Below are 17,594 nucleotides of genomic sequence, written 5' to 3'. Positions count from 1 at the left end.
GTGGTCTTTATAATGCAACGTAATACTTATGCAACTCATACAAATTTTGCTCAAATACCATTTTGGGTATCATACATTATTAACAAGTAGTTCATTTTATATTTAATTTTTTAACTGAAATTAATGATACGGTACCTTAAATAAGATATCGTATCATGAATTTTTTTTATACCCTCTATGTCACGTCATGAAACTCTAGTAATAAAAAAAAAAAGTACGTATTATTAACATATGATACTCTTATTCTTATTGGGAATGCTCTTAGTTACTTTTGAACGGAGTAAATAAATATATTTAATCCTAAAAAAAAGTGTTATTTGAGATTGTGAAGAAATGACTAATTTATTTATTTATTATACAAAGAGGGTTCAAAAAATTAAAAAATTCATGTTGGGGCATTCCGAGAATTGAACTCGGGACCTCTCGCACCCTAAGCGAGAATCATACCACTAGACCAAATGCCCATTTTGTTTAAAATTTTAAATACATGCTAAATATTACGCTGTTTCAGTAAAGCGACAGTTTTGTTTCTTTCTCTGAAAAACCCGCAATCTTTTCCCTCCAAAAACATTAATCCCTTTCTTTATTCTCACTTTCTGTGCCCTAATAATAAATCAATTTTAGGGTTTTCTTTCTCCATCGATCATTCCAATGGCAAATCACGAAGATTCTCAAGATTTCAATCACTGCGATACTCAACCATTCGATTCTTCTTCTCAACACTCAAGTTAATCTCTTTCTCTCTACAATTCATCGATTTTTCAATTAACCTAATTCTTCATTTTCACATCAATTTCAATTTTTCTAACAATTGTGTTTTTATTGAATGTTAGGTGAATCAGATGATGATGATGATGATAAAGAAAATCGTTACTTTGAAGATACGGTGCCGTTTGATGACGAGTTGGAAATTCAAGCGGTGGATCTTGCTGATGATACTGAAGTGTTGGATATTGCCGATGATACTGAAGTGTTGGATATTGGTGACGAAACTCAAAAGTTGGATGATTTTGATACGCAGTTATTGGATGAAGGGTATGAATCTGATGGAACTGAAATTTTGGAGGATGTTGATGATGATGGTGTTGATGATCTTCAGCGTTGGCAGAGTGGTCAATCTGCGGATTGCGAGGAAGTTGTGGGTCGTTTGATTAACGAGCGTGGTGATGACGAGAAACAGACTAGTTCTGGTAATTGATTCACTTACGAACTTAAAACTGTTTGGTTGTATTGTATGTGAATTAAGTGTTTAAGGACTTTAGTTAGTGTATGTAAATTTAGTGATGTCAGGTGAACTAAAGTCTTACTTTTTTTTGTCTTTGTTGCTGTGTTGTGATTTATTTGCAGATATTGTAATGAATTAGTACTTAAGAAAATTATTAAGGACTGAACTTACCTAAATTACTGTAGGCATGGCTGTTGTTCTCCATGAAAAATAGTGTACTTGAGAGTCAGTTATGAAAAGTTGTTTAGAAGTTATAATTGTGTTTGAAAATTGGTAGTTATATTTTTAATTAGTAATAGTACCAACAGCACATGTGGTAATGTAGGTAAGTTTTGTTCTTATTTTAATTGGTAAGGCCATCCTTGCATCAATGTCTTTCTACAGTATATTTTTTTGGGTCAAGTAGCTTAGTGGCAAGCATTTCACCCTTTAAGGTGAATAAGTGGGGAATCCCGGGTTCGAACCCCGGCCCCTGCATATTGCAATTTCCCTACCAACTGAGTTATGTTCACGGGGACGTCTTTCTAGAGTATTTTACTTCCAACAATTGTGTGTTTATCTTCACTTTCACTGAAGGACTAATTATTGTGGGATTTATTTTCATGTAAATATTCTTCATTTCTGGTTCCGCTAGCAAAATTTATATTTTGTTTCAGGTTCAGTGCCACCGCGGTTTACATTTCTTCGTGCAGAATCTATGCGGGAAGCTGCTTTAGCTAAGCGCAATATGGATTTGAAACATACCGAAGAACAGTCCAATTCTATCACGAATATGGATCAGTTTTGTCAGGAACCACTGGCTGTAAATAATAGAGAGTCCGTTCTTGGATGTTCTGAGAAGGTTAGGGAAATTGATCAGGAATTCAATCATGGGAAAAACAATGTGGAAATTGAGAGATCTGAGAATGAAAGTATGCCTAACTTTGCTAGAACAACAGTGAGAAGACTTTCCTATGATGATTTACCTGTTGAAACAAATGCACCTCCTCTCAGCAATAATGATTTCAACGAAGGAGATTGCTTGGACAAGTTTCCCGACTACCATGGAGAATTGGAAAGGTTAAGCTATGTTAACTCTCAAGAACCCGGAGAATTATCACAGATCAATGCTCTTGATTGTGTGGATAGGTTTCTCCAATGTAATCTTATGGAGGTTACTGAAGAAACTATTTATGTTAAGAATATGGAAAAAAAGTCAGAATCCCTTCCCTGCATAAAAGGAGAACTAAGTTTGTCCAAGAAAATTAATGATAGAAGCAAAGCTAAACAAACTAGGATTTATGACTGGGATGATGACTGCGAGGATGAAGGCGGGGGAGATATATACCAAAGAAGAAAGAGAGATTTCTTTGTTGGTGGAACTCAGAGGCCAAGATCCTTACCAGGATGCCGGAAGATCAAATCACGCCGACCAAAAGGTGACAAGGAAGATGAAGAACAACCAAGTATCCCTATGAAAAAGAAGACTGCAGCTCACTCTGAATCAAGACTGGGGATGCATAATCTGAAAATAAGGGATGATAATATAAAAGAAGGAAGAAGAAAATTGGCAAGGAATATTGCTAATGAATTGGATGAACAATCTAACGCCAATTGCTCCAGAGGAGAGATGGGACCTAATGGTAATGAAGATGGACAGGAAATGTTGGATGTAGGTATAGATACTCAAATAGCTGCTGAAGCTATGGAAGCCTTATTCAACACTGTTGAGGTTGTTGATCATGTTGCCAATGATACCACTCGTGTTACTAGAAGCAGGTCAGCTTATCAACTCAATAACTCTTCCACTGGAAAAACAGGGCCAGTTAAACCAAAGGAACATGCAGGAAAGTATGACAAGAAAAGGAAATTTGATGTTAAATCAGATTTGCAAGCTTCAGGTTTATCAAAGAAATGTACAAAAAGGGTTGGACAGTGTGAAAATGGCAATGTGATAAACAAATCAAAGAAGAGTAAGCTAAATGCAGAAGGTAACCAAACCTCTGGTGCCCGAAGAATAGTCTCGTCTCCAATAGGTTACCGAAGAAAGTCAGCGGAAGCTTTAAAAAGACATCAGCTTGATGAGTTAAATAATCTCAAATCTAATGATGGAAGGAGTACCGTTAATGAAGAGCAATTTCAGGGTAACGTTTTTCATTGTACACCAATTGCTCGTAGAACTAGACGGTCCTTAGCAGTGAACGAATCGATAAAAAGTGATATATCATGTAAACGTTTGAGAGAAGGGGCAATGGGGACCGACCCCCATGAGAAAAGTAGTGGAGTTGGTCTACAAGCGTCCAAAGGGTTGGGTCCTAAATCTACTTCGGGGTCTTCTGATCACTTTGCAGTAGATAATACTACTGAAGTGTGTCAACAGGAGAAACTTGCTTCAAAGGAGAATGTTGTCAGTGTTAGTAGTGGTGTTACTGTGGATACATTCAATTATCCTAGAAGAAGGAGATCTCTTAGGATTATGAAGATTTCTAATCATGATGAAGGATCTGAGAATTTAGTTGGTTCATCTAAGTCATTGAAGCAAACAGAAGATACTGGGAAAGGTTCATCTAAGTCATTCGAGCAAACTGAAGATATTGGGAAATCTACTACTGGGAAGAGAAAAATGAGGACACGTTCTGTTGTCAAATCACATGCGAATAACCACAGTCCTTCATCTTCATCTGGTGGTTTGGTAGTACCTTCTGATGATCAAATGCAAAAAAAGCCTTCGAAATCGAATTTGAATTCAAATATTAAGAATAGCACAGATGTCTTGTTGTCCACCAAAAATTTGGAGGTTACCATTCCAGATGAATCGCCAAGAGATGGGTACAAGTCACCTGACATGGCTACCACATCTCCAGCTAACTTCAAGACACCAGTGAAGAACGCATCACCTGTTTGTATGGGCGATGATTATTTTAAGCAATCATGCAATAAAAATCTTTCAAGATCATGCCTTCTCAAAGTATATCGTAAGGATCTTCATAGAGAACTTTGTAGCTTAAGTACCATTAGACCTGAATTAATTACTCCCTCTAAGGATTCAAGGAAGAGGAAGGATATGACTGATGTTCGAGTTCTTTACAGCCGCCACTTGGATGAAGATATTATTAAGCATCAGAAAAAGGTAAGGTCTGGATTTTTATAAACTTGTATTGGAAAATACATCATGTAGCTGGGTTTTAGTTAAATTTTATTTCTCATGTTTATTACAGATACTGGCACGACTTGGAGTTTCTGTAGCATCATCAATTGCAGATGCAACTCATTTCATAACTGATCAATTTGTGCGTACACGGAATATGTTAGAAGCTATTGCTTTTGGCAAACCGGTTGTCACACACTTATGGATTGAGAGCTGTGGACAAGCTAACTGTTTTATTGATGAGAGAAATTACATATTGAGGGATGCCAAAAAAGAAAAGGAGTTTGGTTTCAGCATGCCAGTCTCACTAGCACGGGCATCTCAGCATCCGCTTTTAGAGGTAAATATGTGGAACTTATGAAATGAATGATCAAATACTGACCATTGGATCATACATGTATTGTCACTCTAGTCACACACAGCTTACACAATTTCTATTGCTGATGATCTATGAAAATATCGCTTGGTCATGCTACGCATCTGACCTCAGTTAATTTGCAATATATATCTCTGTATATATGGGCTGCAGACCCTCTTCAATGGGATAAAGACTTGGTTGTTTATATATGTCTCACTCAGATTTTTAATCTCATTATTTTCAACCTGATGCAATTAAGCAACCTGCTTTTTTGGTGTTGATCTTATACTTTTTGATGATGTGAAATTGTGCTGCATCAAACGAGGTGTTGTAAAATTTAGTGCCATCTCTAATAAAAAAATCGTGTATCAGCAAAAGGTAGTCTGTCTCATCAATTGCTTGGGCTAAATTACTACACCAAAACTAAGTGAACCAAAATTGATGTAAAAGTAGGAAAAGATAAAAGCTTAATTAAGCCTATTTCAAATACAAACAGATGCATTTTCTTTCTGTTGGTCTGGTCCTGATAAATCATCATAATTTTCTGCAGGGTCGAAGAGTATTGATCACCCCAAATACTAAACCCAGTAAAGAGATAATTTCATGTTTAGTAATGGCAGTTCATGGCCAGGTATGCATCTTTATCTGCCATTATTCTCCAGTTTTACTCATCCGTGGTTGAAGAAAAACACGTGTTTGGATATTTCCTCGTTTCCATGTTTTTTCTATGAACAATTCCTAGATTAAACAAAGAACTTTCCTTGTTAACTTTGTTGTAATTTTATATTTAATTATTAATCAGTATTGCGTCCATAATGATTTTTTATTGTGAAATTGTTGTCGCTTGAAGTTGAACTATTTTCTCTCTCTTAATATCTCTATGCTTGTGACTGTGTCTCTTAGGCAATGGAGAGAGTTAGCAGATCTGCTATGAAGGACCATAAAATTCCAGATGATCTTCTGATCCTATCTTGTGAAGAAGATTATTCCTCTTGTGTGCCTTTTCTTGAAAAGGGTTAGAAACTGTTCCGTTTGACTTTAAAAACTTATCCTCTGCATAAAATTAAAAATGCTATTTGTTGCACTTGCAGGGGCAGTGGTGTACAGTTCAGAATTATTGTTGAATGGCATAGTTACTCAGAAGCTGGAGTACGAAAGGTTTGTAATGGACTTGAATTTCTCAGTTGGGAACAATGTTTTTATTGGACAGGTCTTGTCCTCTGGGGTTAGGGGTTTTACAACTTTTTTGTAGAGCCAATTTCTTATGCAGGAATTTCTGCTCTCAAGATTTTAATTTTTAATGTGCTTCTACACAAATTGCATCCTCTAGACCATTGATTTCACGATTAAGTATGTGTGGCAATATTTATGGTAGTTCATTCCTGATATGGACTTTTTGGTTGCAGGCATCGTCTTTTTGTAGACAACGTGAAGAAAACCCGTTCCACCATATGGTTGAAAAGAGATGACAAATTTACTCCTGTGACTAAATGCAATTAGAGTTGTTTATTTCTTCTCTCAATTTTGCTCATGATTATTTATAGTTTAGATCATATGTAGATATTTCCTGGTCATGTCCAGACTTTTTTTTTTCTTCTGTATATTTGTCATGGAGAACAATGTGAAATATGTTGTTACCGTCTTTTCTTTTATTTATTTTGCATCATTCTACAATTCTTTTGTAATAATTGAACTGTGTTGCTAATATATAATAAGAGCAAGAAATATGATCCCAGTGTTAGCTATGGACCTGTGTCACGCTTCTGTAATGCAGTATGCAGTATTATAGTATGATGAATTGGACATATGCTATGTGATATGTTCATGTTTACAATGTTACGCTCCTAGTGTATATTGAAGTGCTTGCCGATAGACATTTTGAGCCGAATTTGTCTGAAGTTTTTAGAGAGCCAACTATGAATCAGGTAATGGTTTTGAACCGTTGTGGTCACCCCTAATTAATGCGATAAGATAAGATGAAACTGTGCGATGATATTCTTGGAATGTCACATATAATATGGTAATGATAATGGATTAAAGTGGGTGCACAATCAGAACCAAAGTGCCTCACCATTTGCCTATTGGCTATCAATTTTAAATAAATTCTTAAACTAAGACATAGCCACAGTCCAAAAGTGTTTATTGTTTGAAAGATATTTGTTTATACTATTACTGCTCATGATAGAACAAGAATAACTTAAACTAATGATGAAGTAACTAGTGAAAGAATACTTTGTAGCTGCGCTGAGGAACCTTCCGAAACATGGCCAAACTCAGGTCAAAGTATAGAGGGAGTTGAACCAAGGCAAAAAATGTCACAGGCAAACATGTTGCAGCATATATGGGATACACCGCAAATCTCAGCTGGCGCTCAACAATGAAGAAATGCCCTGCACAGAATGAGACTAGCACTGATGCTATAGATGTGAAAAGTGTAGTCAACCCTATAAGAAGCTTTCTCGGTAAGTCCACAACAAAATCCTTTTCTTCAAACCGAGATGTCAGTATCGAAAGAAACAAAATAAGGGCTGTGACAGAGGAGCAAAGTGCAACAAGTGATGTTACAGCATAGAGTTTGAAAGCAGGCTGTTTTAGCAATAGTGGTATACCAGTCTCTTGATTAGGACCACCTGGGATAGCTGTTGAAGTTGTGAATGCAACAGCTGCAACAAGTGCTGCTACCACTGAGCATGATTCTGAGGTTTTGGTGAGCCATTTACTACCTTCTTTTACTAGTACTCCGTGTGTGTCAATGAAGACTTGCTTTGCTGTTTTCCCATCATTATTATAACGTTCATAGAAATTAGGCGGCATGGAGTTCTTAACAAGCTGAAAAACAAAAACATCATGAATAGATAGAATATTATACTTCATGTTAGGACCGTTCATAGTTCGGTTCACGATAAAAACTGAACCGTTATAACAGTTCGGTAAAACTGAACCTGAACCGAACCAGTTCAATTTACGAAATGTCAATGACATAACAGTCCTACCTATTACAACATTGTATATAGGTTTTGTCCAACTTCAAAATTACCAAGAAAAAGTGAGTTTGAACCAAACTTTTACTGTTGGACAAACCAGATATTCTCATAAATAGTTTGTGAAGGTTTCTAAATTATTGGAAGGATAAATATGGAGAAATTAATGATCTTTACCTTATACCACTTGTATTCCCACTGCATTTGCATTGCAGCACCAGGTACACGCCAAGGCTTAAACCTCCTATAAGTAGCAGCAAGATGCAATGCACTATTACCATGAATATCAACTTGACGAAATGCAGTTTCTTTGATCACGCTCCTCTTGTTTAACAAACTATATACATGAGGTTGCCTATTCTCTATGGCCAAAAGAACAACATTCTTGTTTTGATTGTCCACATCATGAATAGCCACAGGATACATGTCAAGAATCTTCTCAATCATTTCAGTCACTCCCATTTTTGCTGCAATTAAAATAGGTGACACTGTTCTTCTTTTCTCAATAGCTACACTTTCTGTTTTGCTCTTTATTTTAACTATGTCATCATCACCATGCTCTTCAACATGAGGACTTGGTCCTATAAAATCATACTTGTATAAAGAAGCGCGCTGAATCAGCTCATTCATTACTTGCTTAGCTCGAATGTGTTTTTCCTTCTTTCTTTGTATTTTCTCTACCCATGTTGATCCTACGCCAAAGCCACTCGGTTAAAATAAAAATTCACAAGTTTTTCTAATTCTTATATGTTTTTTATAGAAGGCTAATGCTAAAGGGAACGAATATTATGTCTCAGGGATCAAAGAAAATCAATTTTTTTTTCATGCTTCGGAGACTAAATTTGTTTTACAAAGACTAAAACCGAAAAACTATATATTTGCAAGGAGGATTAAGATATTGATGGTTTTGTAAAACAATGAGAAGGTTAATGCATATTTATTTTATGTACTTACCAAGGCCGAAAATGATTAGGAAAGCCTTCATTCCAAGGATTAGAAATCGGATCATGGATTCCCAATTGGGAGGGAACATATAATTTTTCTTTTCTTTCTTTGCTTGCTCTTTCTCTACATACATAAACATAAATGTTATCTCAAACATACATTAAAACTGATATGTAAAAGATGGATTTAAATTGCAGTCCGCGGCCACAGTATTAATGTTTTTAAGGTATCTGCAACCACGTCACAATCAAGGTTGCAGTTACAGTCACACCAATCTCATTTATCTGTAATTTTTCAGAATTGCGACGAACTGCAATTTAAAATCTTGTATAGAATGAAGATTATTAGTAACCATGAATTTACAAAATTTGAAATGGATTTATAAATATTGAAACATTTGATTTTTGTTAAGAAGGTAGGACTAGGACTAGCATCAATGAATCATGGTTTACAAGAGGAAATTATAATACCAGATTTTCGCGAGAAACTATTCTCTTCATCACTGGTTGAAGTATCTGAATCTTTTCCTGTTGCTGTAATATTATAGAAAAAGGATAGATGAGTTAGGCTTGTAATATACATTACTAGATATACATGGTAAATTTTTTTAAATAGTAAATGAATCAAGATTTACATACTTGTTGCTTTAAATGCACTTTTCAACAAAGATAAGAAGGCTATGCATGTTCCATAGTTCAATGGATAGTGATTAGAAGTTTGCGTGCGTGCTTGAATATTATGACATTGGTCATATCTTTCTTCCTTGTCCTCATCAACAATTGAACCTGACATTGACACAAAACATCTGTTATCACTCATAGTATTACACCAGAAAAATGTTTAAGCTAAGCATCAAGTATCTGATCACTTCTTAATTTGAATTACCGAAAACGATTAATTTGATCCAACGGTCATGATTGATTGACAATGTAAAAAATCTTTACATTATCAGTACATATCCATTATATCGTTACCGAAAATGCCTTGAATTCACTTTAAAGTTCATTTAACAAAAAAAAGTGCATCTAATATAATATGTTAATGTGTGTTACTTTTACTAACATCACTTTTTGTATTTTTATAAGAAAAATAAAGTGTGACCAAATTAAATAATAATCATATAGGGAAACCTTGTTGAAAAGAAAGAATATTAGTCTGCATGGAAAAGTGATGTTACAGCTTACAAGTGTAGATGATACTATCAATTAACTCCATCCTTGTGCAGCTTCTGAAACAATTAGGCTTCCTAGCAAGAATATGCAGAGGTGATAATCCATCATGGTTTACAGCACTCACAAGCTTTGGATACATTCCAATTATTTGAAGTGCCAAACCTATATAGTATCAAATAAATTATAACACTAGCTAGTACATTTAATTAATTTGAATGATATTATTATATAGAAGTTTAGTCAAATAATAGATGTACAAAAGTGTTCAGAGACAACCAAGACGTTGAACTTAAGTGGTTAATGAGCTCCCCCTAGGATGAATCATTTGGGAGTACCTGAGTTCGATTCCTGGTGGGAACAATTCTTGGCAAGACTTTACTTACCTCGTGGCCAAACTCTGGATTACTAAGCTCCCTTTCTTCGGAAACCAGAGAGTTAATACAAAACAAAACAAAACAAAACAAAAAGTGTTTAGAGGCATACGAGACTAACCAAAGTATTCAGAGGATATGGTAGAATGAAGAATGGTGTCTCCATTGTTTTTTCTTGAGACTGAGTCATCATCATTGTTCTGATGGCTATCACGAAGACAAAAGAAGGCATCTCTTTTACCATGAACAGCAGCCAAGAAAAGAGGAGTTTCGCCTTCAAAATTGCGAAACGAAATGAGGGTATGATCTCTTTTGGTTATGTTGTTGCAAATGTCTACATTTCCAAGCTCTGCTGCAACATGAAGTGGAGTGTTTCCCTTTGAGTTTTGCATTCTTAGGATGTCCCTACACATGTTTTGGCTTATGTTATCTAACAAGGTTGTCACAAAGAATGTTTGGTTCACATACACAGCAATGTGTAACACTGTGTCTTCTGCTTTTGTGATCTTTGCTTCCAATACTTCAGGGTTTCTCTCATATGCCTCTAAAACTTCTCTCCATTGCCCTCTCATGGCATGATTAAACAAACTTTCAAACTCAATCTCAGCCATTTTAAGATCTAGTTAATTAACCACTATATTTTCTTCAAGATGGATAATTAATATATATGCCTAGCAAGTTTTGTAGTGGTTAGAACATAGGTGTGTGAGATTGAAGAGCTTAATTAGTTATATTTCTTCTTTATTAGTACTTATATTATATATAGAGTGAAAACTAGTATTTTATTGTATATTATTTTATTGTTTCTAAGGAATGTCTTTAAGTAAACTTGGAGGAAGTAAAAAGAATATGTAAGGGTGAAATAAAATTCACTCTAAAGGGTAAAACAAGTAATCTACTAAAATATGTGATAAATAAATCGGTCCTTGATATCATGTGCACACACATTTATCGACGATTAAATTTCTTATTTTATCATCTAAAGATATTGCTAAGTTTTTATTAGGGTAAGTGAAGGCATCTTCTATGCGTAATTACATAGATTGATCCATCGAGATGAAGAGTTTACTCAGTTTAGAACAATTAATTCAAATTTATATATTTCGGAGCTAAATTCAAATTTACATATTTCATGATAAAGAGTAGGTTAAAATATCAAATAAGAATATAGAATGAAGTGGAAAGCATGACATGCAATAGCTATAGGGTTGTTATGGATACACTTTTTTTGGAGCTTTATTCATGTGCTATATGTACAGCCAAATTCATTCAAAGCCTTTCAATGTAAGATAAGCATTTTTGTTGATGAAGGGAGGGAACTTAGATTCCAACTTACTTTGTGCAAGCCTTTAGGCTAATGCACATAATGTCCCATCACTTTTACCTAATTAAGGAATAAGGATATTATATATTTATCTTTATATTTGAAAGTTGTTGTTTACTTTTTCTAATATTATATCTATCAATGAGGATACTTTGCTTTTTGGCTTTGTATTGTGTGATTTCACCAATGGGAAAAAATATGAAAAATGGATTTGGATCATGTGTAGTCGTGCATCAATCTCAAAATATCCCTTTATTATATGAACCGATTAGATGGTCAGAAAGCTGTGACTACACGACTGCACACAATCAGTGACCGTATAGAATCCAAATCCATGAAGAAAAAAAAATAATAGGTTTGCCTTTCTCAACTAGATTTGTTCACCCAACTCACATTTATACTTTTGAAAAGGTCAATTTGGATTGAAGTTTGAAAACATATGTTTAAAAAACTTTATTTTGCAAAAGTAATTATCCATATACTTGCCTCCATTTGAAATTGAGTTTTAAGGCAAAAGTTAGGTTTACAAATCTCCATTAAAAAACTAAACATGAGCCTAAATTCAGTTTTGTTTTGCAAACATATATAATTTGACAGAAATTCAAACATGCACAAGTTGAGTTGCATATTTAAACTCAGAAAAAAGAAATAAATGTTTACATAATCATTCTTTTGATTATAGTTTGATGTAGGAAGCACTGTGGGCTAGTTTATACAATTTAATTATATTCAGTATAACTCATAATTTACTGATAAATGGACAAGTCACTTGAGCGGAGTAAGATCAACCTTTTATAAACTGGATCATAGTATTTAAACACAAGTTGTACTCCGTAAACTCTAAATTTTAAAATAGAACTATACTACAACCACTCTACAGTAAAAAACGTAGACACAAAATTAACTGAACTCTGTAATAAAATCTAGTGCGTTCTTTGCATTTTCCGTATATGTTTTCTTTTAAACCAAGGTTGCTATTCTAACAAATTCTATCCACTCTTTCTCTTACAATAAAAAACACATGAGTGGATTCTTTTCTTTGCTCTCATAAATTCCAGCCATTACATTTGGATATCAAATTAACTTTTCTTTACTCTCATGTAAAATTTGTAAACTCCATGCATGAAAAACGGAACCACATGCAAATGCTTGTCATTACAGTCAGTGTCTTGCCAAAACTGAAAGCTACCTGCAATACAAGCAAGGTAGGATTTTTGTTCCCTCAGAGATTTTTAATATAGATTTTTTTTTCTTCATTGAACTAAGTCTTATTATTATACTAAGAAAAGTGTCTTAAAGATTCTGTTTCTCTTGCTTTCCTGCATATACATACAAACAGAGAATGGTTTTGTTCATACACGTTCTCTTACTTTTCTTTTGATAACTTGTTGATTCTGTATTGGTACTATTTAAGTATAATCCATTTTTCTTTGCAGTTTAACTTTGCTGCAATGCAATTTTGCTACTGCCATTCATAGATTCAAATCTACATTCGTATTGTATCTCATGCTTCATGCTTACTACAACTACTTATATCTTCACATTCCATTTTCTACACATTAATTTTAACACTTTATGTTGCACTAAGTTCATAATAGTCGAACGTCACTGTGCATTGCACAAGTCTATAACTAGTTGACCGACAAACTCGAGGTTTGTATTAGACACTGACACCGTGATAGAAGGCCAAAACGCCGGTAGATACAAAGAAAATCCATGAAGATGTTTTCTTCCAGAGGAGATTCATACTGGGCTATCATTAATAGAGACCTGAAGTCTCCATGTCACATACTGGATATACATATAGTTGATTCCCATAGCAATTCCAAAACCACAAATCGATGAAAGTAGTATCGAATAAATGGGCGCCAAATGCAACTGCAACAAAGTAAGTCCCAAAGCATTAGCATGTCAAGTGTACACTTAAAGACGATCAAATAATCACAGGATAATGTATTTAGAATTAATTGCATTCTTTTCCAAAGGAATGTCAATGTTATTGAGGTTATGATTTACTAAATTTAACCCAAAGTAAAATTGGAAAAATGAGTATTAGACAGTAGACAACATGTTATATTTTCTAGGTTTAAATATAATATTAGTCCCTGTAATTTTTTTTTGTTTGGATTCGGTCCGTGTAAATTGAAAAACAATTGTTTTTAGTCCCTGAAATCACCTTATTGGAACCCGTGGCGCCAAGTGTCATGATTATATTGGTCCACATATGCCATCAGGGACTAAAACCATCAATTTTTAAATTTGCAGGGACTAAAACAAAACAAAAATACTTATAGGAACTAAAACCAAAAACCACTAAATTTGCAGGGACTAAAATCATATTTAAACCTATTTTCTAAAACAATGACACATTGCTTCTACTCCAAGGAAACAGGCAGGAAGATGCATGCATACAGTAGAGACACGCAAAGTTGCAAGAAGCAATAAGCTTCAACTCAGGAAATTAAGGTAAGAGTCATTACCATTAGTAGGCATGTGATTTATCTAGCATTAATCATGGGAAATGATAAGAAATCTCAACATTTTAACTCACCAAAGTATAAAAGAGATGCACAGTTACAGCCACAAGTGCAAACTCAAGAGCGGCATATGTCCATATATACTCTCTGATTGCTGCAAACAACATAAGTAAGTATTCATTTAACATTCAAAGAAAGAAGAGTATTATAACAAAAAACGAAAATTCAGTTCTGTCTGCGAGTTTATACCAAGGACGATTGCAAAAACAGATGCCAAGAGGCCCAAGGTAAAAGAAAATGGTGCTGATATAATGATAGCTTGAGTCTTCAAATCAGGAAGCTAAACAGTGAGACAAAACTAAGATTAGAGTATGGAGAAATTATTTCTTCTCTACTTTTATTCTACTGATCAAACAATACATAAATAGGCAAAACAAAGAAATGGAAAAGGAAACAAAAAATAAGCAATTTCAATAATTAACCTAGATGCAGTAATTCCTTATTATTTGGCTACTAAACATTTACATGAATATGAATAAGTTGTGTTTGAGGCTCTTTCCGATATATCTGATTTATATGCTTATATCTTAAGGAACCTAACAGGTTAAATAAAAGATCAAGTAGATGCCAGAGAGTAAGAAAAACAATCAAACCATCGAGTCAGCAAATTAATACACACAAAGTAGGCATACCAGTAGCTGTTCAAGGAAGAAAAAATAGCATATCGTGCTTATCAGGACAAGCACCACAAAGTCTTGCCAAGCACTGTAAAAAAACATAAAGCAAAATTAATATTAAATAAGTTAAATAAAAGGACAGAAAATAACATTGATAACTTAATTTGAGAACATGGCTTTCAAAAGCACCTTATTGCTTCTGAACTTAAGTTGCGCTGATTCTGTCCGTTTCTTTGTTGAACAGTGCTGGTTATGCGGAGCAAGGTTACAGGTAAATTCTGAACCTCTTTCCCGCATATTTCACATTTCTTGGTTCCTTTGGTGGTGAACCATTTGATTAAACATTCTTCATGCACCAATCTCAGGTCACCTTTGCAATTGCATTCCATTTTAAAGGTATTTCTTTCATCACACACATCAAGACATATCCTGCACACCGCTTCCTCTTCAGGAATTTCTTCATCCTCAGTAACTTCTACTGGCACAGGAGTTATTTGATCTGATTGGCCAAGAAATTTTGTTTTAGTATGAAAGTTTGTATAAGACTAAAATATGGCAAAAAATGGATTAGATTGCTTAATGAATATAAATTTAAAATAGAAAAATGTAGGGCTGTTTGAAACTGCAATAGCATAAAGTAAATGAAATAACATACCGTCATTTGTATCTTGTTGTTCTTGGTCAGTGCGGGTATTAAAAGAGACAGATCTTACAATAACAACATTTCGTGCAGGTATTGTTAGGCACCTTGAAACCTTAGATTTAGCATCTTTCTGCACAAAGTTAACAACAAAGCATAATTTGAGGCAACTGTTGTCGTGTGTAGCAAATGCTTTAGAAAGATTAAAAATGAGTTTGAATCAACAAGTCATCAATCTTTTCAAAATATATCATCGAAAATCTCACATATGATCAGTTTCATCTTTCACTTTTTGGTAGAGACGTATATAATTAGTATCTTTGATAACATATTAGATACATTTTTCTGATTCGTGAGTATAATACGACTCTTACCCTGAAATTGACTATGGAATACAGTTACATAGAATATTTTTAAAAATCCAAAAACAAGGAAACTCGATGAAATAGAAGAGGACTTACATGTGGCTTAATCTGTTGTTCATTATATGTCCTTGCAGAAACAGGCGTAACAACTGAAGGGGACAGATTTGGTGCATGTGAAACAGGAAGAGAATTACATCTTGACCATGAAATTTCAGATATGGAGGCCATATTAGTACTGTCTGCAGCTGTCTTAAAGTCTGAATTAAGGAGGCTGCTTCTTTCACCATCGACTACATTCGATTTTCTTTTGAAGCTCAAAACCCGCAAAATGTCTTTTGGTGATGATATCCCTTTAGAGAAACTTTGAGAATGGTCCAGAACCCTTCCACCAGCTGTGCTGCCAAACCCCAAAGGTCTAGGTGGAACTTGAAGTGAAATATCTGGACGCTTCCCGCTGGATCCATTATCTGAAATTTCTTTGTTTAGCCCGGTCTCAGTCTGCGTAAAACAAAGGCAGTTTAACCACACAAAAAGATTAGTCCTAACAATTTTCCATAATGCGCCAAAGCACTACATAAACATATCAATTAGTAAACACAAAGTGCAAAGTGAAAAATACAATGCAAGTACTTCAAAAGATTGCATACTAACACATTACGTGATGAATGACTAATCATCCTCACCTCAACAAGATTGAAATCAAGTAATCAACCATTTAAGACAGCAACAACAGAAAAATCTACAAATTTCTTTCTATTAACTCTCGAGACGTTGCAAATGTTAAGAAGAAAAAATAGACCTACACAACACCAACCAAGCCTTATCTTATCGCACTAAGTGAGGTCGGTCAGCTACATGGATCAAACAACGCGATAATGTTCTATCTTAAAACCTCACCAACATCAATAATCTTCAGAATCACATGCAATTGCAAATGCTCATAAACTAAAATACAAAATTCCTCACCACAATATCCTGATTAAAATTCTCGCCGCATAATAAAACAACCGTATGCATGGCTTATACCCTTCTTTTTTCCCTTTTCCTAGGTTTAAATTCTAATTGAAACTTCCACTTCCACTCCCAACAACAACAGATCTACAAAACCATGTTGTAATTTACAAGAAATGCATGGCCTTGAAATACTCTAAAGTAAGTTAATCATTAAAGCTTTGAAATTGAAACATCACACGTGTTTGAATTCAATCTCACTCTCACAAACCACAATCAGATTCACATCTACTTTCTAAATATAGAAAACATAAAAAAAAATCATGAAAATTAAAAATGAGTGCTTTATGAAACAAACCTCTTAAGTAAACACTTAATAAGCTAAATATGGAAAACCCTTTATATCAATTACATCAAATATTAAAAAAATTCATGAAAAATCAAATACTAATTAGTAATTACTGCAAATGGGGTGAAAGAATAAAGTGAAAAGGAAAAAACTTTATAGTATTGAGATGAGAGAAGAACCTGAATGGAAATATTGGAAGCTTCATGAGTGGATAGTTGTTGATGATGTTCTTGCATTATTATGAGTGAATATTGGAGCTGAAAAATAATAAGAAAAGTTATGGAAGAAAGAAAGAAAAGGAAAGAGAAAGAGTAAAGTGAGAGAATCGACAAAGATACATACAACCAAAGAACAAATAATCAGGATGTGTGTAGTTGCTTAAATTATTTTACATGTGATGTGAACATGTTTTATTTTTAGGGTCTTGCTAAACAGTGTCCGGGGCACTCTTTAAGTATTCTATTTAAAGAAATAATTTACTCAAAAAGTGGAACATTTCAATTTTCGAGGCGTTGACTTCACACATTTCCATAAAATTTTAACAAAAACTTACTATTTAAGATGCTTAAAGAGTGTCTCGGGGCACTGTTTAGCATTTTCCTTATTTTTATTATTTTTATTTTGTAAAATAA

General features: G+C 34.2%; 3 protein-coding genes and 1 non-coding gene across 4 annotated transcripts; 1 reads left to right on the top strand and 3 right to left on the bottom strand.

Annotated features, from left to right (window-relative positions):
* Positions 1 to 392: 392 nt before the first annotated feature.
* TRNAP-AGG lies at positions 393 to 464 on the bottom strand. The gene has a single exon. It is a non-coding gene; the product is annotated as a tRNA-Pro (tRNA).
* Positions 465 to 554: 90 nt separating this feature from the next.
* LOC123895626 lies at positions 555 to 6,453 on the top strand. The gene is made up of 8 exons (XM_045946085.1): positions 555 to 727; positions 834 to 1,190; positions 1,882 to 4,334; positions 4,423 to 4,692; positions 5,261 to 5,341; positions 5,614 to 5,725; positions 5,802 to 5,868; positions 6,117 to 6,453. Exons 1-8 carry the CDS (start codon positions 652 to 654, stop codon positions 6,208 to 6,210), a joined length of 3,510 nt encoding a protein of 1,169 aa, XP_045802041.1. The 5' UTR covers positions 555 to 651; the 3' UTR covers positions 6,211 to 6,453.
* Positions 6,454 to 6,577: 124 nt separating this feature from the next.
* Positions 6,578 to 10,911, bottom strand: LOC123895627. Its single transcript, XM_045946086.1, has 7 exons — positions 10,301 to 10,911; positions 9,821 to 9,970; positions 9,275 to 9,421; positions 9,107 to 9,169; positions 8,646 to 8,759; positions 7,869 to 8,383; positions 6,578 to 7,539 (listed from the first exon to the last, which is right to left on the bottom strand). Exons 1-7 carry the CDS (start codon positions 10,788 to 10,790, stop codon positions 6,928 to 6,930), a joined length of 2,091 nt encoding a protein of 696 aa, XP_045802042.1. The 5' UTR covers positions 10,791 to 10,911; the 3' UTR covers positions 6,578 to 6,927.
* A 2,015-nt stretch (positions 10,912 to 12,926) lies between these two features.
* On the bottom strand, positions 12,927 to 17,309 carry LOC123895625. Its single transcript, XM_045946084.1, has 8 exons — positions 17,142 to 17,309; positions 15,759 to 16,160; positions 15,313 to 15,430; positions 14,847 to 15,156; positions 14,673 to 14,745; positions 14,230 to 14,320; positions 14,055 to 14,134; positions 12,927 to 13,381 (listed from the first exon to the last, which is right to left on the bottom strand). Exons 1-8 carry the CDS (start codon positions 17,196 to 17,198, stop codon positions 13,247 to 13,249), a joined length of 1,266 nt encoding a protein of 421 aa, XP_045802040.1. The 5' UTR covers positions 17,199 to 17,309; the 3' UTR covers positions 12,927 to 13,246.
* Positions 17,310 to 17,594: the final 285 nt, after the last annotated feature.

Source organism: Trifolium pratense, linkage group LG7 (genome assembly GCF_020283565.1).
Source record: "Trifolium pratense cultivar HEN17-A07 linkage group LG7, ARS_RC_1.1, whole genome shotgun sequence".
Lineage (NCBI taxonomy): Eukaryota > Viridiplantae > Streptophyta > Magnoliopsida > Fabales > Fabaceae > Trifolium > Trifolium pratense.
Note: the sequence above shows the minus strand (reverse complement) of the source record. Positions and strands in the feature narration are given on the sequence as shown.

Bases quoted from the DNA above. Each gene is read 5' to 3' on its own strand.
- LOC123895627 (XM_045946086.1), bottom strand. From the start codon at position 10,790: ATGGCTGAGATTGAGTTTGAAAGTTTGTTTAATCATGCCATGAGAGGG. The intron at 9,422-9,820 runs GTAAGCTGTAAC...TGTCAATGTCAG, and splicing joins TGATAGTATCATCTACACTT to GTTCAATTGTTGATGAGGAC. The intron at 8,760-9,106 runs GTATTATAATTT...TTATGTATGTAG, and splicing joins TAGTTTCTCGCGAAAATCTG to AGAAAGAGCAAGCAAAGAAA.
- LOC123895625 (XM_045946084.1), bottom strand. From the start codon at position 17,198: ATGCAAGAACATCATCAACAACTATCCACTCATGAAGCTTCCAATATT. The intron at 15,157-15,312 runs GTATGTTATTTC...TTGGCCAATCAG, and splicing joins ACAACAAGATACAAATGACG to ATCAAATAACTCCTGTGCCA. The intron at 14,746-14,846 runs GTGCTTTTGAAA...GTTTTTTTACAG, and splicing joins TTAAGTTCAGAAGCAATAAG to TGCTTGGCAAGACTTTGTGG.
- LOC123895626 (XM_045946085.1), top strand. From the start codon at position 652: ATGGCAAATCACGAAGATTCTCAAGATTTCAATCACTGCGATACTCAA. The intron at 4,335-4,422 runs GTAAGGTCTGGA...TGTTTATTACAG, and splicing joins TTATTAAGCATCAGAAAAAG to ATACTGGCACGACTTGGAGT. The intron at 4,693-5,260 runs GTAAATATGTGG...AATTTTCTGCAG, and splicing joins CTCAGCATCCGCTTTTAGAG to GGTCGAAGAGTATTGATCAC.